Source organism: Lampetra fluviatilis, chromosome 31 (assembly GCF_964198595.1).
Source record: "Lampetra fluviatilis chromosome 31, kcLamFluv1.1, whole genome shotgun sequence".
Taxonomy (NCBI): Eukaryota; Metazoa; Chordata; class Hyperoartia; order Petromyzontiformes; family Petromyzontidae; genus Lampetra; species Lampetra fluviatilis.
This window is the reverse complement of record NC_136305.1, coordinates 6,725,534-6,741,890: the sequence shown is the minus strand read 5'-3', so window position 1 is coordinate 6,741,890 and position 16,357 is coordinate 6,725,534. Positions and strand designations below refer to the sequence as shown.

At 48.6% G+C, this 16,357-nt stretch overlaps 1 protein-coding gene across 1 annotated transcript in view; it reads right to left on the bottom strand.

The window, feature by feature from the left end:
- The window catches only part of ADCY5 (adenylate cyclase 5), a 212,531-nt gene that overhangs the window by 57,061 nt on the left and 139,113 nt on the right, over window positions 1-16,357 (bottom strand). The window contains exons 2-3 of the mRNA XM_078870986.1: window positions 2,421-2,570; window positions 1,168-1,289 (exon numbers count right to left, since the gene is read on the bottom strand). Coding sequence (XP_078727112.1) covers window positions 1,168-1,289; window positions 2,421-2,570 — 272 coding nt within the window. The remainder of the gene's footprint in view (window positions 1-1,167; window positions 1,290-2,420; window positions 2,571-16,357) is intronic.

Below are 16,357 nucleotides of genomic sequence, written 5' to 3'. Positions count from 1 at the left end.
TTGACGAGTTTTTTACTACTGTGATGGTAAAATGTGCTACAACGGGCGCGTTCAATGAAAAAACGGCACTTCATATGGGCTCAAGTACATTTAGAGATAATGCCAAGGCTCTTCAACATGTTTTATAATCTCTTAATTTCGCGTATAAATTTACGTTTCATTAAAGGCATTGCTTTTTGTTGATCAGCTAATGAATCCGAGAATATTATAGTTCTCTTGGTGGAACAAAAGGAGTTGCAATTCTGAAGGAATGAGTTTCAACCCCAGCGCCGGTTGACCATCTCCCTCGAGGTTTTAACAAATTAAGCACAACCTGTAAGGCCAAACAAATAACGGTTTAGACTCGTCCATGATCTGAGTTTCCATTACGAAGTGTGAGAAATTACTCGGCGCCTTCATATTGAACGTTACCCGTAGAAGCTGAGTAACTTTGACCGTTTTCCGTAACGGCATTGTTTTCTTTTCACAGCCACTGTCGTTGGCATCGTTTACCGTGATGTGATCGATGCCTTGTTTATACAACAGCGGCCCAATTACAACAGTGGAAGTTAAAGGTGCCGGCGCTGAAATGTCTTGTTCAAGATACTGCTGGTGAAAGGGCCCCTCCACTATAGGGAGTGATCAAAAGCCCCTTTATAGCAAATGGTTGGACAAATTTTTCAACGCTGGCCAGTTGTCTTGTAAGAGGCGTGAAACACCCACACTATACCCCACCACACATAACCTTGCTGATCAACTGCCTTTAGCCCAGTGTTCTTCACTAATTTTCAGAGGGGGCAGCACTTGTGCCAATAAGACATCAGCGTGAGGACCGCCACACATTTGAAACCATTGGGGTTTTGACAGCATAATGGGGCATTTTCACATGTTGCGTATTGTCAGGGGCTGCACGTCAAGGGGCCGCACGTCAAGGGGCCGCACTAAAGGCCACCAGGGGGCCGCCAGTGGCCCGCGGGACTTGCAATGAAGAACACTGCTCCACTTATACTGCTGGGTGGACGCAATTATCCGGCTTAACCACCTCAATGTAAAATTATAATTGTTGCTCTACATTAGCATCGGCAAGATTAATAAGGAGACCTTCTGCATACCAGGCGAGGGAGATAAAATCTCGCCACCGCAGTGCACATCTGCGTGTGTCGCGAGGCACGTGAGCTCGTGCAGCACCTGACGTTGTCGTGCTTCTGGATGTAGATCTTGTGGAACATCATGTCCTCCTTCTTGGCGTTGATGTCGGCCTTCATCTCCATGGCCACGTGGCGGGGCAGCACTGACAGCAGCAGCCGCTCCTGGGGACACAGGGACAAAGGACCACGCATTCTACCCCTTGTGTTTGGCAATATGTGCAGGAGCTAAACGCCTATGCCAAGGTCTGCTGGCCATGAGAGGGCTTCAGGAGAGGGTTTGTGTAGTGTTGCTATTCCTCCGTTGAAGGAGCGCAAATTACCGAGGATCGTCCTCTTTTTGAGGCTGCTAATGTCTTGGCAAATCTGAGTCATGCAAAGGGCATTAAAAATCCAAGTTTGTGTCAGCTACGTAATAATGCACCATTCAAGACAATGCATGATGTTTGTATGTTGAACTTATTTGTCACTGTACATAGCCAACCATGCTAATCGCCTCCTCTGCTATTGTGAGATATTTTTCTTCTTCTTTCCATGATATGTCACAATTATTCTTTTGCTCATACCCAAATTGAGACCCAGAGACACGGAACATTTACACAGTTTACGGGGACACAAAGACACCGAAGGACAAGGGAACACGAGTACACAGAGAGATGGGGAGACGTAGAGGCTCAAGTTTCAGGGGGATGAGGCGAAGGGAAACTTAAGGAGAACTGAAACAAGAGGTCAATGCAGGACAGGGCCCAATGCCAGAAACAGCGAGCAGGCCACTCACTGCGTGGGCCGGGCTAGTGACTGAGTGGGCGTGACTACGTAAAAATGTGGGCGGGGACTGACAGAGAGAGAGGGGCTGCCGGCTTACCATGTGTCCTGGTTGAGCCTCGCTGAAATGTAGCGTAGCAGCTTCATCTACACTGTTAATTTGGCCGTACCACATAGGTTCACAGAAATCTTTTTCGACGACCCTGTCCCTCTGTTTTTGGCATTTTTTCTGTAACCAGGGTGAGGCGATTTTCCTCAAAAGAGGTCGTGAAAAGTTGTCACGGATAAATATAGCGTCCAATAATGTAGCATCAACATGCATCGGTGTACTTTGTACTGTGGTAGTAGTAGTAGCAGTGGTAGTGCCTTACACCGACATTCTGCTCTAATCCAAGCCAGCCGATAGCATCGTTCGGCACGATATCGTGTGAGAATTCAAGCCCCGGGTGAGGCCCAGCCGTCATCCCGGCAACAACGATCAGCGGCTGGGTGGCGCACGGACCGGCCGGCTCCCTATCCCGGTCCCCGTACCTGCTGCTGGTTCTCCTTCTGCGTGCGCAGCCGGGCCTTGATGCACTCGCGCGTCTCGTGGAAGGCCTGTCGCTGGGCCACCTCCGTGGGGTAGTGCGTGCACACGCCCGCCATGTTGGTGCACACGAAGACAAGCGCATTGGCGACCAGCTGCACGCGCGCCAGGGACACACACGCACATGCGCACACAACCTTGCTTCAATAATCGTTCGTTTCGGTTTCGATGTCGCGCCGTCCTTCGTGCAAATTACATGTCGCGTTCGCCGAATAAGAACCACACAGACAAGCTGGAAGGTGGTCAGGTGGTAAGCTGGCGCCAACAATTGCCTCAGCTCTGGCGTCCTCTACGCATCAAGATGTTTTCAGCCAAGTAATGAGTGTTCATAATCGTGTGAGGAAACCGGAACACCTGAAGAAAACATTACTCTCGTTTCAAATACAGTGGTGAAATTTGCGATCAAACTACCGCACAGGGAATGCATTTTAGACTGAACAAACCTAGAGGACGATTAGGCCAGGTTCAAGATACACACACACACACACAAATGAGCACTCATCCGGGGTATGTGCTAAGGGATTGAAACGTGTAACAACATCGATTCGAACTCGTGCTCTGACTGCATAGCGTAGACGCACCGCTCGTGAGAACCACGCCGTGTGTACGACAGCGAGCGAGTGAGTCAGCCGCGTTATTAATTTTCCGCGCACGTTTTTATTTCTTTCCGCGGGACGTATCATCATCAGTTGTTTATTTTCTTATTCACATTCACACCCGGACAGTGGGGGGGGGGGGGTGGGGGGCATCCTGCTGCGCGTCCTGCTGCTGCCGCCAAAAAACAAATCCACCAAGTCTTACCGCCGCGAGACGTTGCCACATCGCGGCTTGTCGCGCCACACCCTGCAGATGACACCGCATCGTCCCAATCCTAAAATTCCTTCGCCGGCTCGCGATCCAATCCGGGATCAACGAACGAGATCGGCCACCACCGTCCCCAAGATCCTCCATCGACTTTCTCCCGGCGACCTCTCCCCTCTCTCGTCTCGCTCTCCCGCCCTCCGTGCGCCCTCCCTGCTCGAGCAGACTAAGCCACTCATTAAATCCTCTCCAGGTAAGCAACTGCTCAACCGGAGGTCGCTCCGTCTTCTCTGCTGCTGCCCCGACTGTGGTGTGGAACTCTCGAAATTCGAACATTGAACGCGTTTGGTTCGTCCATGCCAATCCTCGCAGAAATCTGCGGAAAATCCATATTCGTTACACACGGCTCCCAGTGCCTTCCGCATATTTTCACAGTTAAATGATCATTTCCTGAAAACGGAAATAAAAGGTTGAATTTTGAGACCGCCACCAACAAACTTTCTACATGGGGAGTTTCCTCGCATCCGTATCGATACTATTGGCATGTCATGTTATATATCCGCCCATCCCGACACCCACGTGGTTATCCACAGATAACTACGGATAACATGACCACTCCTGTTATCCGTGAACAGGTGCGGATAACAGGATGAAGCTATCATTTCCCGAAGATAATTTACGTGTTACTCATCGACACATGAACACAGATAACAGGCCACAGATAACGAGAGTCGTTGGTAGCACAGCCCATGGACGAAGCATTTTACAAATCGCGAGAAGCTCGTTCATCAATCTCACGTGGATGGGAGCCTGGATTAGAACCTGGAATCGCAGCGTTGATGACTCAGTGGCTCTGACACGGTCATTAGGACCTCACCGTGCCACTCAGCCACTACCGATTACGATCCATCTCAAGCGGTTATCCTGGATGGGAGCTGTCAGTCCGCACAGCTGAGGCCCTGGGACCACTGATAACAATTGACAACGTGTTATGAAACTGGTTATGATTTTTAGTTGGCTCCGGTTTATTCCTGTTCCAGCTGTAAGGTTCCCCTCGTGCGGTCTGGTTGATCGTTATGTTATCATCAATAGTTGCATTCAGACAGTCGACAGAGTGAGTTGGAGCACAAGCCAACGGTGCATCAACCTATCTACTATTCTACCGACATGCACATTATCCTATCAACGTATCTATTAATTCACATATGCATAAACCTACCTACCAAGGCCACATACCCATGCATATACCCATGCTTCAACCTCTCTACTTGCAAATCTACCTACCCATAATTCGATCTACCTACGGCCCTATCTATCAAGCACCGACGCATAAACCCAGTAATTAATTTATCATGTAATACTTTCCGGGTCTCTGGCAGACTTGAGTAAGCAACCCCATAACTAGTAGCCACAGCCAGAGGCATACTGGATGTAGTGTGCCGAGTATGGACATATTTTCCTAGTTGCCAAACCAGACAGATCCAGCTTGCAATGAATCCATACTATGTACCCATAATGTGCCTTAGTAATCAAACTAGCTACCTATTAATTTACCGTACTTAGCTATCAACATAGCTACCTCCCTATGCATTAAGCTACCTACAAATAAACCTACCTACTAACCCATTAGCACACCAATTTACCTTGCTACTAAATGGCAAATCAATTAAAGTTAATTATGCAATGTCAATGATAACATGCATGTTGATAATATACTTAGAATATGGATGTTCGATGATCACTTTGATGTTATGCTTAACATGATGATGATAATGATGGAATGATATGAAAACCTATCATTGGTAATGAAGGTAATGATGAATTTATGATTATACAATATTCAGAATTATAATTGATGATGATTTCGCATCTCCGATTAGCACGGTTGGCTACATGCGAGGTAAAAGGAATTCAGCATACATCCATACATTAAGGATCATAATGTATGATCGTGACGAATAGAATAATTATTATAGTTTATGAAAATTATGGCTTATGATTGACCGTGATGACGCAGAAGCTGGAGCTAATGATAACGATGTCAATAATCAAATTAATTATAATTCATGATAATAAAAATGACATTGTAAAAAAAAAACATTTGTTGACAAACGCACAGCCAACAAAGGTGTACACCACAACATTGCTACCCCCAACCACCCACCCACCTCAATTCTCCCCCATCCACTGCAGCACCACACAAATCTATTGAATGCAGCCCAGGAGCAAGGAGGGGGGCTGGCTGCCTAGCAACCGTCACCATGGCAACCAGAGGGATGGGGACCATAGCTTGAGGAGGCTTGGAGAGGGCAGCGGTGGGGGGGGAGGATTGGTGGACGGGCAGGGAAGAGAGAGGATGGCTGAGTGGATGGAAGAGGCAAAGGGGATGGGGGGGAAATTAACCCCCGTCTCACTCCGTCGGACAAAAGAAGGCCGTCTCGGCACTCTCACAAACACGGGGGGGGGGTTAGCATAGACCCCCCCCCCGAGCCTCGCCATCTAAATTAGCGGTGATCATCTCACGTTTGGTGCCCTTTGCGCGCGCGGTGATTTGTGTCCCAACACGCGAAAAATGTTGTGTGCGTGCGCGTTGTGTGTCTGCGTATGTGACGGGGAGCGGTGGCGCTGGTGGTTGCCGTTGGCGCTGCGAATCCCGGCGAACCGAGTTTGATTTTCCCTTCGTGGCCGCCGCCGTCGGCGATGAAGGTCGCAACAGGGGTCGGGCCTCCTCCTCCTCGGTGACCCCCGGCCTCTACTGAGATCTGTGCCCGAGCGCAGCGTCCACGCACGGGCACAGTGGAGGCACAAGGTGGCCGGGCGTGGTGTTCATCCGCACCGCAACACCCTCTCCTGGGCCATGTTGGCCTTAATAGGTGCTCGCTAACAGCACTTGCCCAGCGCCCCAACAGCTTGCATGGGCTATATGGGGGGGATCTTTCCCTTATTTATGTTCACACGTGTGTGGGTGTCAGGCGGGCGTGTGCATATAAATAATGAGTGCGTGTGTGTTGCAATTATTTCGTGAACGTTTGCGAGAATACATGGATTTATGTGTGTGCATATGCTGTGTGTTTATACTTCGCTGCGTGCTTGTGTGCATCTGCAATGTGTCGTCTGTGTGCATGTGGGGTGAGTGGTTAGGCACTTAACAGTGAAAATGTGTGTACTGGATGTATGTCGGTGTGTGTCGTAATGCATTTGAACACAAGCAATTGCTGTCTGTGTGTATGCACGTATGTATGTGTATATGCGGTCGTGTTGCCACAGCAGGGAGTACAGCTGGTGGTGCATCTACCGGTCATCTCAGTCAGCCAACCCATGGCACCGGCTGGGTCTGTCCTGTGACCTGCACCTAGCCTGGCACAGTAGGGGGGTACAGCTGGTGGTGCATCTACCAGTCATCTCAGTCAGTCAACCCATGGCACCAGCTGGGTCTGTCCCGTGACCTGCACCTAGCCTGGCACAGTAGAGGGGTACAGCTGGTGGTGCATCTACCGGTTATCTCAGTCAGCCAACCCATGGCATCGGCTGGGTCTGTCCCGTGACCTGCACCTAGCCTGGCACAGTAGGGGGGTACAACCAACCCATGGCACCTTCTGGGTCTGTCCCGAGACCCCCTGTTGGCAGCGGACCTTCGACAATTCACGTGGCCTCAAAGTGCACTTAGCCTGGCACAGGCACCATGGTGACGTCACTGTCACTTAGGGGCGAATGTCGGGGTATTGGTATGCGGTAGTGTAGTGGTTAACCCGGCGATCCGAATTCGATTCCTGCTCACGGCCAACACCCAGTGACGATTATCTGAACAGGTCCTGGGTCTCCCCTAGGTCGACTCAGCCTCAAATGAGTACTTGGTGCAGTGTGTAAAAATATCGTCACTGGGGAAACAAAGGCGGCCGGGCGTGGTGCTGGCCACCCAACCCCTCGTGTGCCACAGTGCCGGCCTTCATAGGTGCTCGCTAACAGCACTTGCCCCAATAGTCTGTTACAAGCTATACGGGGGACCTTTGTCTTTATCTGTGTGCGCACTGGTGTACACGAGTGAGCACTATCCTGCCACACATGCTGTATTAATTAAGACTGCTCGGTTGTACAATGTACCAGAGTGAATAACGACGAAGAGGCACTATCTTTTGTTGTTGTTGTTGCTGTGGTGGTATTATAAATGCAATCAATGATCACCATAATACAAATTTTCAGCTTCATATTTGACGTTTTTTTTTTTGCGGTCGGATCCCGTAAGTACATTTGCTGTGTCATACACCCTCCTGCAACCCGACGCAGTCAATTAATGCAATTGTCAGGGTGTACAAAACGTGCCGATGTATTGCGGCTTCGGCAGCACGTTACGGACGTTTCGCTGGTACGGTAGTTACAGAGCTAGCGGACACATCCCGGTCTTTATTGCCCCTACAGTCTGGTTAAGGCTAAAATACTGGTGGGGGATATTTGTGTGTGTGTGGTGTTGGTGCTGGCGATCCACCAGTCCGTAACAGGCTATCCGGGGGATCTTTGTCTTTGTGACGTGTTAGCATGTTTTTTTTTTACAAGTGTGTGTCTTATATGTAAGAGCGTGTTTATGTGTTGAAAGCTACAGGAGGGATATTTTGTCTTTGTGTGCACGTGACTTAAAGATTGATTAGTGGCGGGTGTGTAAGTGCATGAGTATCTGTATTGTGGGGAGCGGTGGTGTAGAGGTTAACGCACTGCGCTACGAACCCGGCCACCCGAGTTCGATTCCTGCTCACGGCCAACACCAGTGATGATGATCTGAAACTGGTCCTGGGCCTCCCCTAGGTCGACTCAGTCTCAAATGAGTACCTGGTGCGATGTGTAAACATCGCCACTGGGGAGACAAAGCCGGCCGGGCGTGGTGCTGGCCACCCACCCACTCGTGTGCCGTGCCAGCCTTCATAGGTGCTCGCTAACAGCACTTGCCCCAACGGTGTTTTTCAGGCTATACGGGGGATCTTCGTCTTTGTGTTTCAGCCCCCCTGAGAATCTCAAGTGGGCTGCTGTCTGAATCAAACAAAGGATCACAATGACAACACAGTGTCCACCGTCCCAGTGTGTCTCTAACATGGCCATTATGAGCCCTGTGGGCCAGTTGGTCCCCGATTCGTTGCGCCGTAATGCGTTCAATATCAAGGGAAAGCAAGGAAGCCCATTAGATGGAAAGGTAAAAAAAAAACATCTTCTTAAGTCAGGAAGATGAAGGACAGATGGAAAGGTCATGGCTTTTTCGTAGCTGCAGTCACCTGCCTTCAAAGCGTTATTAGATGTTTTGATGTGGAAATAATCATTGCCATTCATTAGTAACAGTGACCGGGTGAAAAGAGACACAGGTCGATGAGTTTACTTCATTTTCTCCGGTAAATAAATGGCATTTCAGTTATAAACAACAGCAACAACAATTATTATTATTTATTGCGCTTTAACAGCCCCACCGTTGGATGAAGGTCTCCCGAACTATGACGCGTCGGTCAAGGGGGTTTTTGTTTGACCATACTTCACCAGGCTGGTGAGGTCGGGACCAGGACCGGTTCAGATGTCACTGATCTGAGCCGTGGCCGGGATTCGAAGTCGGGTCACCAGGTTCAAAGCGCAGTAACGCCTACCATTTGTGCTACCATGTGTCTATTGTGTGCAGGTATATATGTGCGTGCATGTGTAGTGGTGATACGCGCTGGGTGTATATGTCGTGTGCCAGCGCGTATGTACGGGTGTGTGTGTGGTGACGCGCGCTGACGGGGAGGAGCAGGCGTCAGTGCGCGGGTGGGGGTAGTGCTGCTGATTGGCTGTGTGCCGGTGACGCGCCCAGAGGGAGTGATCGGGTAGCAGCGCGGTGTGATTGGGCGAGGAGTGGAAACACGCGCTGAGCGGATCCGGATCGTAGGGATAGCGCGTGGGGATTGGGTAACTGAGGAGCGGTGCCGACGTTGAGGTCCGCATCCGCTCCGTCTCCCGGGAAGAAGGGGTATATAAGGTGATGCACAGAGGAGCAAGGGGCAGAAGTGGAACCATCTAAGAATGAAGACGAGGGTGCAGAGATAGAGCCCGGAGAGGAGAGTAATGGAGAGTACAGGAGAGTAATGGATAGTGTGTAGCCAGCGAGATAGAACGGTCTACACGAGCTGAGTAATGTATAGTGTGTAGCCAGCGAGATAGAACGGTCTACACGAGCTGAGTAATGTATAGTGTGTAGCCAGCGAGAGAGAACGGTCTACACGAGCTGAGTGATGTATAGTGTGTAGCCAGCGAGAGAGAACGGTCTGCACGAGCCGAGTATGCATACGGTGTAGCCAGCGAGAGAGAACGGTCTGCACGAGCCGAGTATGCATACGGTGTAGCCAGCGAGAGAGAACGGTCTGCACGAGCCGAGTATGCATACGGTGTAGCCAGCGAGAGAGAACGGTCTGCACGAGCCGAGTATGCATACGGTGTAGCCAGCGAGAGAGGAAAGTCTACACGAGGCGAGGGGAGAGTGTAGCAGAGGCGCAGAGTCTACACGAGGCGAGAGAGGAGTGTAGCCGAGGCGCGGAGTCTACACGAGGCACAGAGAGCCGGCAGCACAGAATCCAGAGTCAAGAGAAGCGCATTGTGAAGAAGAGAGGCCACGCGTTGTATTGTTACAAGTCAAGATTTAATAAAAGAAGTGTGTTCCCGTCAAGGAGTTTCCTGCCGTCATTTTCCAATACTTCACATGTATAGGTACCGTTGTTGTTGTTGTGTATATACACAGTACGTATGTGTGCCGTATATGCAGTGGTTGGTGTACAATGCTACGAAAATGGCAACCCTAGTTCCATTCCCACTAATGACCAATAGCAGTGGCGAATATCGGAATTGATCCTAGGCCTCCCCTAGGTCGACTCAACCCTAAATGAGTACTGAACCTGGTGTGGTGTGTAAAACATCAGTACTGGGGAGACAAAGGCGGCTGGGCGTGGTGTTGGCCAGCCACCCCCTCGTGTGCCGTGCCGGCCTTCATACGTGCTTGCTAACAGCACTTGCCCCAACAATCTGTTACAGGCTATACAGGAGATATTTGTCTTTGTGGTTAGACTGCTTCACTCACAATCAGAAACCGAGTTCAAGTCCCAGTCGATTACTGCTCCTGGGTCAATAAAACGAGTACCACTTTGTGCGAAGTTATCTCATAGAGACTGGCCTCCACAATGGAAATGTTGAATTTTCACCACTGGCTCAGCAGAGATAAACACAAACCCTACGCTCTATTAAGCAATGAGTCATACAACCTTGTATGTATCAGTGACGTGCGGTGAGGTCAATGGCTGGGGAGGCACTGGCTAGTGTCAATCGTACAGAAATGACATTCACACACTGAGGGGGGCGTGGCCTCACTGAGGGGGGCGTGTTAGACACGTCCCCCTCAGTGAGGCAGATGTGATAGCTGCCTCCCCTGGTGCTTTTTCATTGTAGTTTTATGACGAGACCAGCGAGCGTAAATATCTTTATACACATACGTGAAATAAGTTACCTGGAGTAAGTCAGGTGAGAACATGAAATGAAAGGGTCTACAAATATTACATTGGTGACATACTGAGATAGTAACAGGCACGTGCCGATTGCCCGCGCTCCATTCAGTTACGGAGGGGTTGCGCAATTAGAGGGGAGGCTGAGTTCGTCGCTGCCTCACCTCTCGTCTCTTCCTGTATTTGCAGCGGAGCTCCGCAAATTTGGCGATTTTGACCATAAAAATGATTGGAATCGTACAGAAATTACATTTTTAACACAGATCAGTGGAAAAATCTTAATATTTATTTGATTTGATCATTCTTTTTTTTTTATTTTAGTAACAGCTATTTGCCTCCCCTGCCTCCCCTGATCGCACGCCCCTGGTGTATATGTATGTTGAACTTCTGTCGCACCATGTGTAGCCAACCGTGCTAATCGGAGGTGTGGGGGGAATGCCAACAAACAAACAAAAAACCTTGACAGCTAGAAATGTTGCGCTGTTGAGAAAAATATGGCTTACGTGCTGTAGCGGCTTTATTAATAATAGGCCCTCACTCGTGGCACTGGCCCCTCAAACAATCGCATTCTAGCTGAACGGTTGACCTTATATTTGTCTGTTGCCTGTTGGAAACAACGTATGTTGTTGAAAGCAACCACGGCCACCGGTAAACGTCCTTCAACAGAGACAGCGACTGCCACCTTTGCAACCTCCCCACACCAACGCTTTCGACAGCCCACTCACCCACCCCAGATAAATATACGTAATGCGATTTCTAATCATTGACACACAAACCAACATCCGGCATTAAACATCCTTGGAGAGCCAATAACGCAATAAAACTAAAGCATCTCTCTCTCCACGTGTAAACAAACACGGAGTATAGATGCGAGGTGTGTGTGTGTGTTAATGATGATGCAGAGAGACCAGCAAAGAAGACAGACGGACAGACACAACGATAGACAGACAGATATTGAGCATGGGCCACCATCTGGATGAAGACAGACGCTCACAGGACACGTTCAGACATCACTCGCCACTTAGCCATGGCAGGGGATCGATCTCAGGTCGCCAGGTTCATAGCGCAGTGGTGCTTGCGAACCACTCCGTCCCGCAACACACACCACACAGAGCAGCAACAACAACCATCATTTGCCACTCAATGGCTGTGGCATCGCCACGGCTCTTGTGCCAGGATAGGTGCACTTTGAGGACTGGAGGTCACGGACGGGTCCAGGTCTTATGGGTTAACACACGTAAGCACACTCTCACGTACACATGGACACTGCCACACATTCCCACACACCCAGAGGGCACAAGTAGCAAGGGCACCTGAAATTTATTGTGCACTGGGTAGAGTTGCCACCGCTGAGGTACAAAAAGACCCAGGACATACCAAGGGAAGAATATCTCACAGTATCGGAAGAGGGAAATTTACGGGATTGACTTAAGAAATTTCTCAGGAGGAGCTACCTCAACAAGAGAGACAATCTTTGCAAAATCAGGACAGATGGTAACACGAGCACTGGGTATAGCGGCCGAATCAGGAATCCTACATATCTGCGGCGCAGAGGAAAGGAACCGCAAGTCAGCACGACTCGTGTTATTAAACCTCCACCTTTTTCTGACCTCCACCCTCACTCACAGCCTCAAACCACTCACAACCTCTCCACCACCATCCTGCTACCCAACCCCCCTCCTCCACGACAATTTCCTATTTATATATATTTTTTCTGCCTTTTGGCAATAAATACATCCCTCCAACCTATGCCCTGGCCTTTCCACAACGTGGCCCGCACTGCCCGTCGTCATGACAACCCCGCCATCGCCTAGCAACCACATCATTACTCAGCCTGACACTAATTGCAACAACAACAAAATTAGGTCCACGGTTTTTTCGTGTTTTATATCCGATATCTTCCCCCCCCCCCCGCTTGGACTTGTTTATTTGAAATAAAACGTGACTCTACCATCGCAGAACCTGACACCGCGTAGGAAATATATCTGCTTTAAAAGCGGTGCAATTTTAACAGCATGCGAGGTGGCTGGGTGGCTGCGAAGACCAAATGCTGTGTCACAGCAACGAGCCCAGCACCAGCTGAGATCATGGCTTCGAATCCGCATTTCAGCCTCCTGTAATTAAACAAGTGTAGTGAGCTGATAGTCTCAGCCTGGTCACTGATGGCCCACGCAAACAAATGCCTCGCAATATGAAATCCTGGTTCCGGACACCATCCCGCGAGGGCGAAGAGATGTGATCTCCCTTGCCTGGTACGCAGGAGGTCGCGGGTTCTCGCTCTATCCCCATGGTGGTCACATGGATTTTTCCCCGGGTCGTCCGTTTTTTGCCCCCCCTTCACATTTAGAATCAATGTGCGTTTAGATGATTTGGCTGCTGCTATGAATTGCCACATTTGACGATGATGATGATGATATCAGCCACTCTCGATGACCAATCATGGGTGGCCAAGTCAGATCTGAAAAAAAGCTAATAGCTCAGTGGGCTTTACTTGGTAATATAAATAAAACTGTTGAAGGATTGCGAGTTGATGTTTGATAAATGGAGTTGATAACCTCGTTACCAATGACTTCACACACAGACATGCATACACAGAAACTCATCACTATATATTTGTTTTGTAACTTAATTGAAGAAACCTTCCAGCACTTAGGATCAACATTTTTGTTTTACTGCCACGCGATTAACATTTTTGTCGGGCATGAAAGTGTCGGAGCCTGTGTGGTCATGAGGCCAACTGCAGTCATTGCCAAAAACAGTAGTTTCGTAGCAGCATCTGTCAAAGGTAATTCTCCATCCCAAGGTGGTGTACTGCTCACGTTGAGAGTCCCGAATGGAAATTTCCGTATCGCATTTCTCTGTCGCGTGACATGACATGGAGTGTGGTATTGGATTACATTTACAGGGGTGGGAAAACAAAAAAACAAATTTCACAGAGCTCTCTACGCCCTGATTGAACTGCCTTATGCTCACTCTGTGCCTGTCACCGAGCCAACGCAGCAAGATTGGACTCTGGGGTCTTACATACAGCAGGCGGCAGCAACATTAAGAGCGGCAAAGTTCATTATCAAAATCAAATGAACCAAACTATAATGGCCTGAAGTGCAATATTCAGGAATGTGAGCAATTGTGATCACCAACAGCCAATCGTCGGCTTGCTGCGTGGGTTCTTGCGGTTGTGCTGCTGTATAGCCCTCCGGCTCGTGCCCCGCGTTAATTCGGCACGATGTCCGACGTTTCACTCCACGCGCTGGGAGCTTCTTCAGGATTCAGTTGTACACAATGCCAGGAAGATGCATCGACCCTGTTAGGGCGCTGCACCGGTTAAGAGATGTCTGACAGTTTGCTTCCCTTGTTGGGAGTTTCTTCAATATTTACACACCAGTCCAACCACTGAATACAACCTTTTCGTCCAATATTTTTGCTTTCTGTTCAAATCACTCAAATCTCCGCACAGATGGATCCAATAACCCATTTGCTGCCCTGCCACCTTGTGTGTCTCCCAAGCACTGGATCAGAGGGCGAGTGCCACTACCGATGAAACATGAAGGCGAATCTGGGTCGAGCTGTTAAGGGCCGGTGGATTATCTGATGACGTCTTATTGCGGGGACATTATTCTCGCACTACGGTCCGGCCAGCGACGATAATATCTCGAGCGACCAACGATCTCCGTTCACGATGCACCTTTGTCCTTTTCATAAATTCGCAGAACATGCAGATGTGCTGATCTACTTAATGGTGACCGACTGCATATTGGCCTTTTCTAAACTAAAATATTTTATTTACCAGATAAAGTCCACTGAGCTCGTAGCTCTTTTTCAGAAGCGACCTGGCCACAAATGGTTGCTGAATGAAATGGCTTATCACGTGGAAATTTTCCGCAGCCAATTAATCGAAACGCATTTTTTTAAATGTGGAGGGAAAAACTGGAGGACCTGCAGAAAACTCCATGCGACCACGGGGAGAACATGCAAACTCCATATATACAGTTGTCAGGGTCAGGATTGAACCCACGACCTCCTGCATACCAGGCGGGGGGTATAACATCTCGCCACCGCGAATCTACATGCACCACACATAACGCGCACACATGCATGACAGATGTGTTTCCAAGTCGTCGACTCTGTGTTGGTTGGCGTTTCCCCTAAAACGCATGTGAAGTATTAATTGCAGTATTCATTTTAAACGGTGAAGCCAACTGAAGAAGTTTTATTTTTTGTCATCATATCGTGATAAAAGAGGGAAAGTCAAATTGTGAAATGAATGTGGGGTGGTGATCATGAATTTTCTTCTTAGGTTTTTTCGGTAAAGTCACGTAGAAAGTAAAATAAAATAAAAACAAAAATCACGACGTTTCGGAGGCAACGTCGTGATTTTTGTTTTTATTTTATTTTACTTTCTACGTGACTTTACCGAAAAAACCTAAGAAGATGATTCCTTGCAGTCACGAAAGCTTCAAATCTAGGATCATGAATTTGTTTGTTGGCCATAAACCTCTGTTGGAAATTCCACGTTTCTATAATGGGGGCCAGTTTCTCCCTTTGAAGACCACTGTTGACTTCCAACAGGAAATAATCTACTTCATGTATCAACCTTTAAGGATTGATCAGCTGATTTGACCGTTAACCAGGATTTGAACTCTTCACCTTCCAAATCACTTGGATGGAGGTCGCATTGTCAGCAGACATTACTAATACCTAACTGTATTTTCATCACATATAAAATGTTCTGTCCTACATGAAACCAGAATGGGATCCATTGAGATTAATTATCCTTTACAAAGCAGTTGTGGGTCATTGCTGTTACATAATAACAGTAATTTATTTATCAAAGGATTAAAGAAGATGGGCAGTTTAGAAGACATTTCAAACTGTTGAGAAAAGTAGTGGGCTTGGCCAGGACATGTCATGGCTCGAAGGGACGATGGTCGATTGGAAAGATCAATGACGCAGTGGCGGCGAAGGAATGGAATGCGTCAGAGAGAGGATCGTCAACCGAGGAGATGGAGTGATGAAATGTTGGAAATGGCGGTGGCTTGGGAAGGACTTCATCCGATAGTGGATTGACTGTGGCTGATGGAGATTTATCCAGGAGGGTTTCAAGAGTCCTCTACATGCACGCATATGCTTTTTTGTGTTTAGTTTGTTGTTCTTTCCCACCGTCTCTTATTAGCACGGTTGATTATGTACGGTGCGAAAGAAGTTCAGCGTACAGTACATACACACAATAGAGTGCTGCATTGGAAAGTTTGGCCGATAATGTATTGCATGTTGGAGGGAAGCATAGCATCAAGAAAAAAAACCCTATAGATACGAGAGCATAACACAGGGGCACAAACACCAAAAAAAACATCTTCCTCACGGGAGACAATCAACCTCACAATGGGCTCCCTCGCCTGGCAAAATGGACAGACACCGAAAGCGAATGGATCTTGTGGCGGCGATCCGATGAGGTGATTAACGAAGGGGGAAATTAAAATCGAATTGTCCGTCCGGCGTAAGTGTATAACGGGTTGATGAAGAGGGAAGTAAAGGGTGGCAAAAGTGACGCTGAACTAATACCGTGGCCACAACGACGACAACAA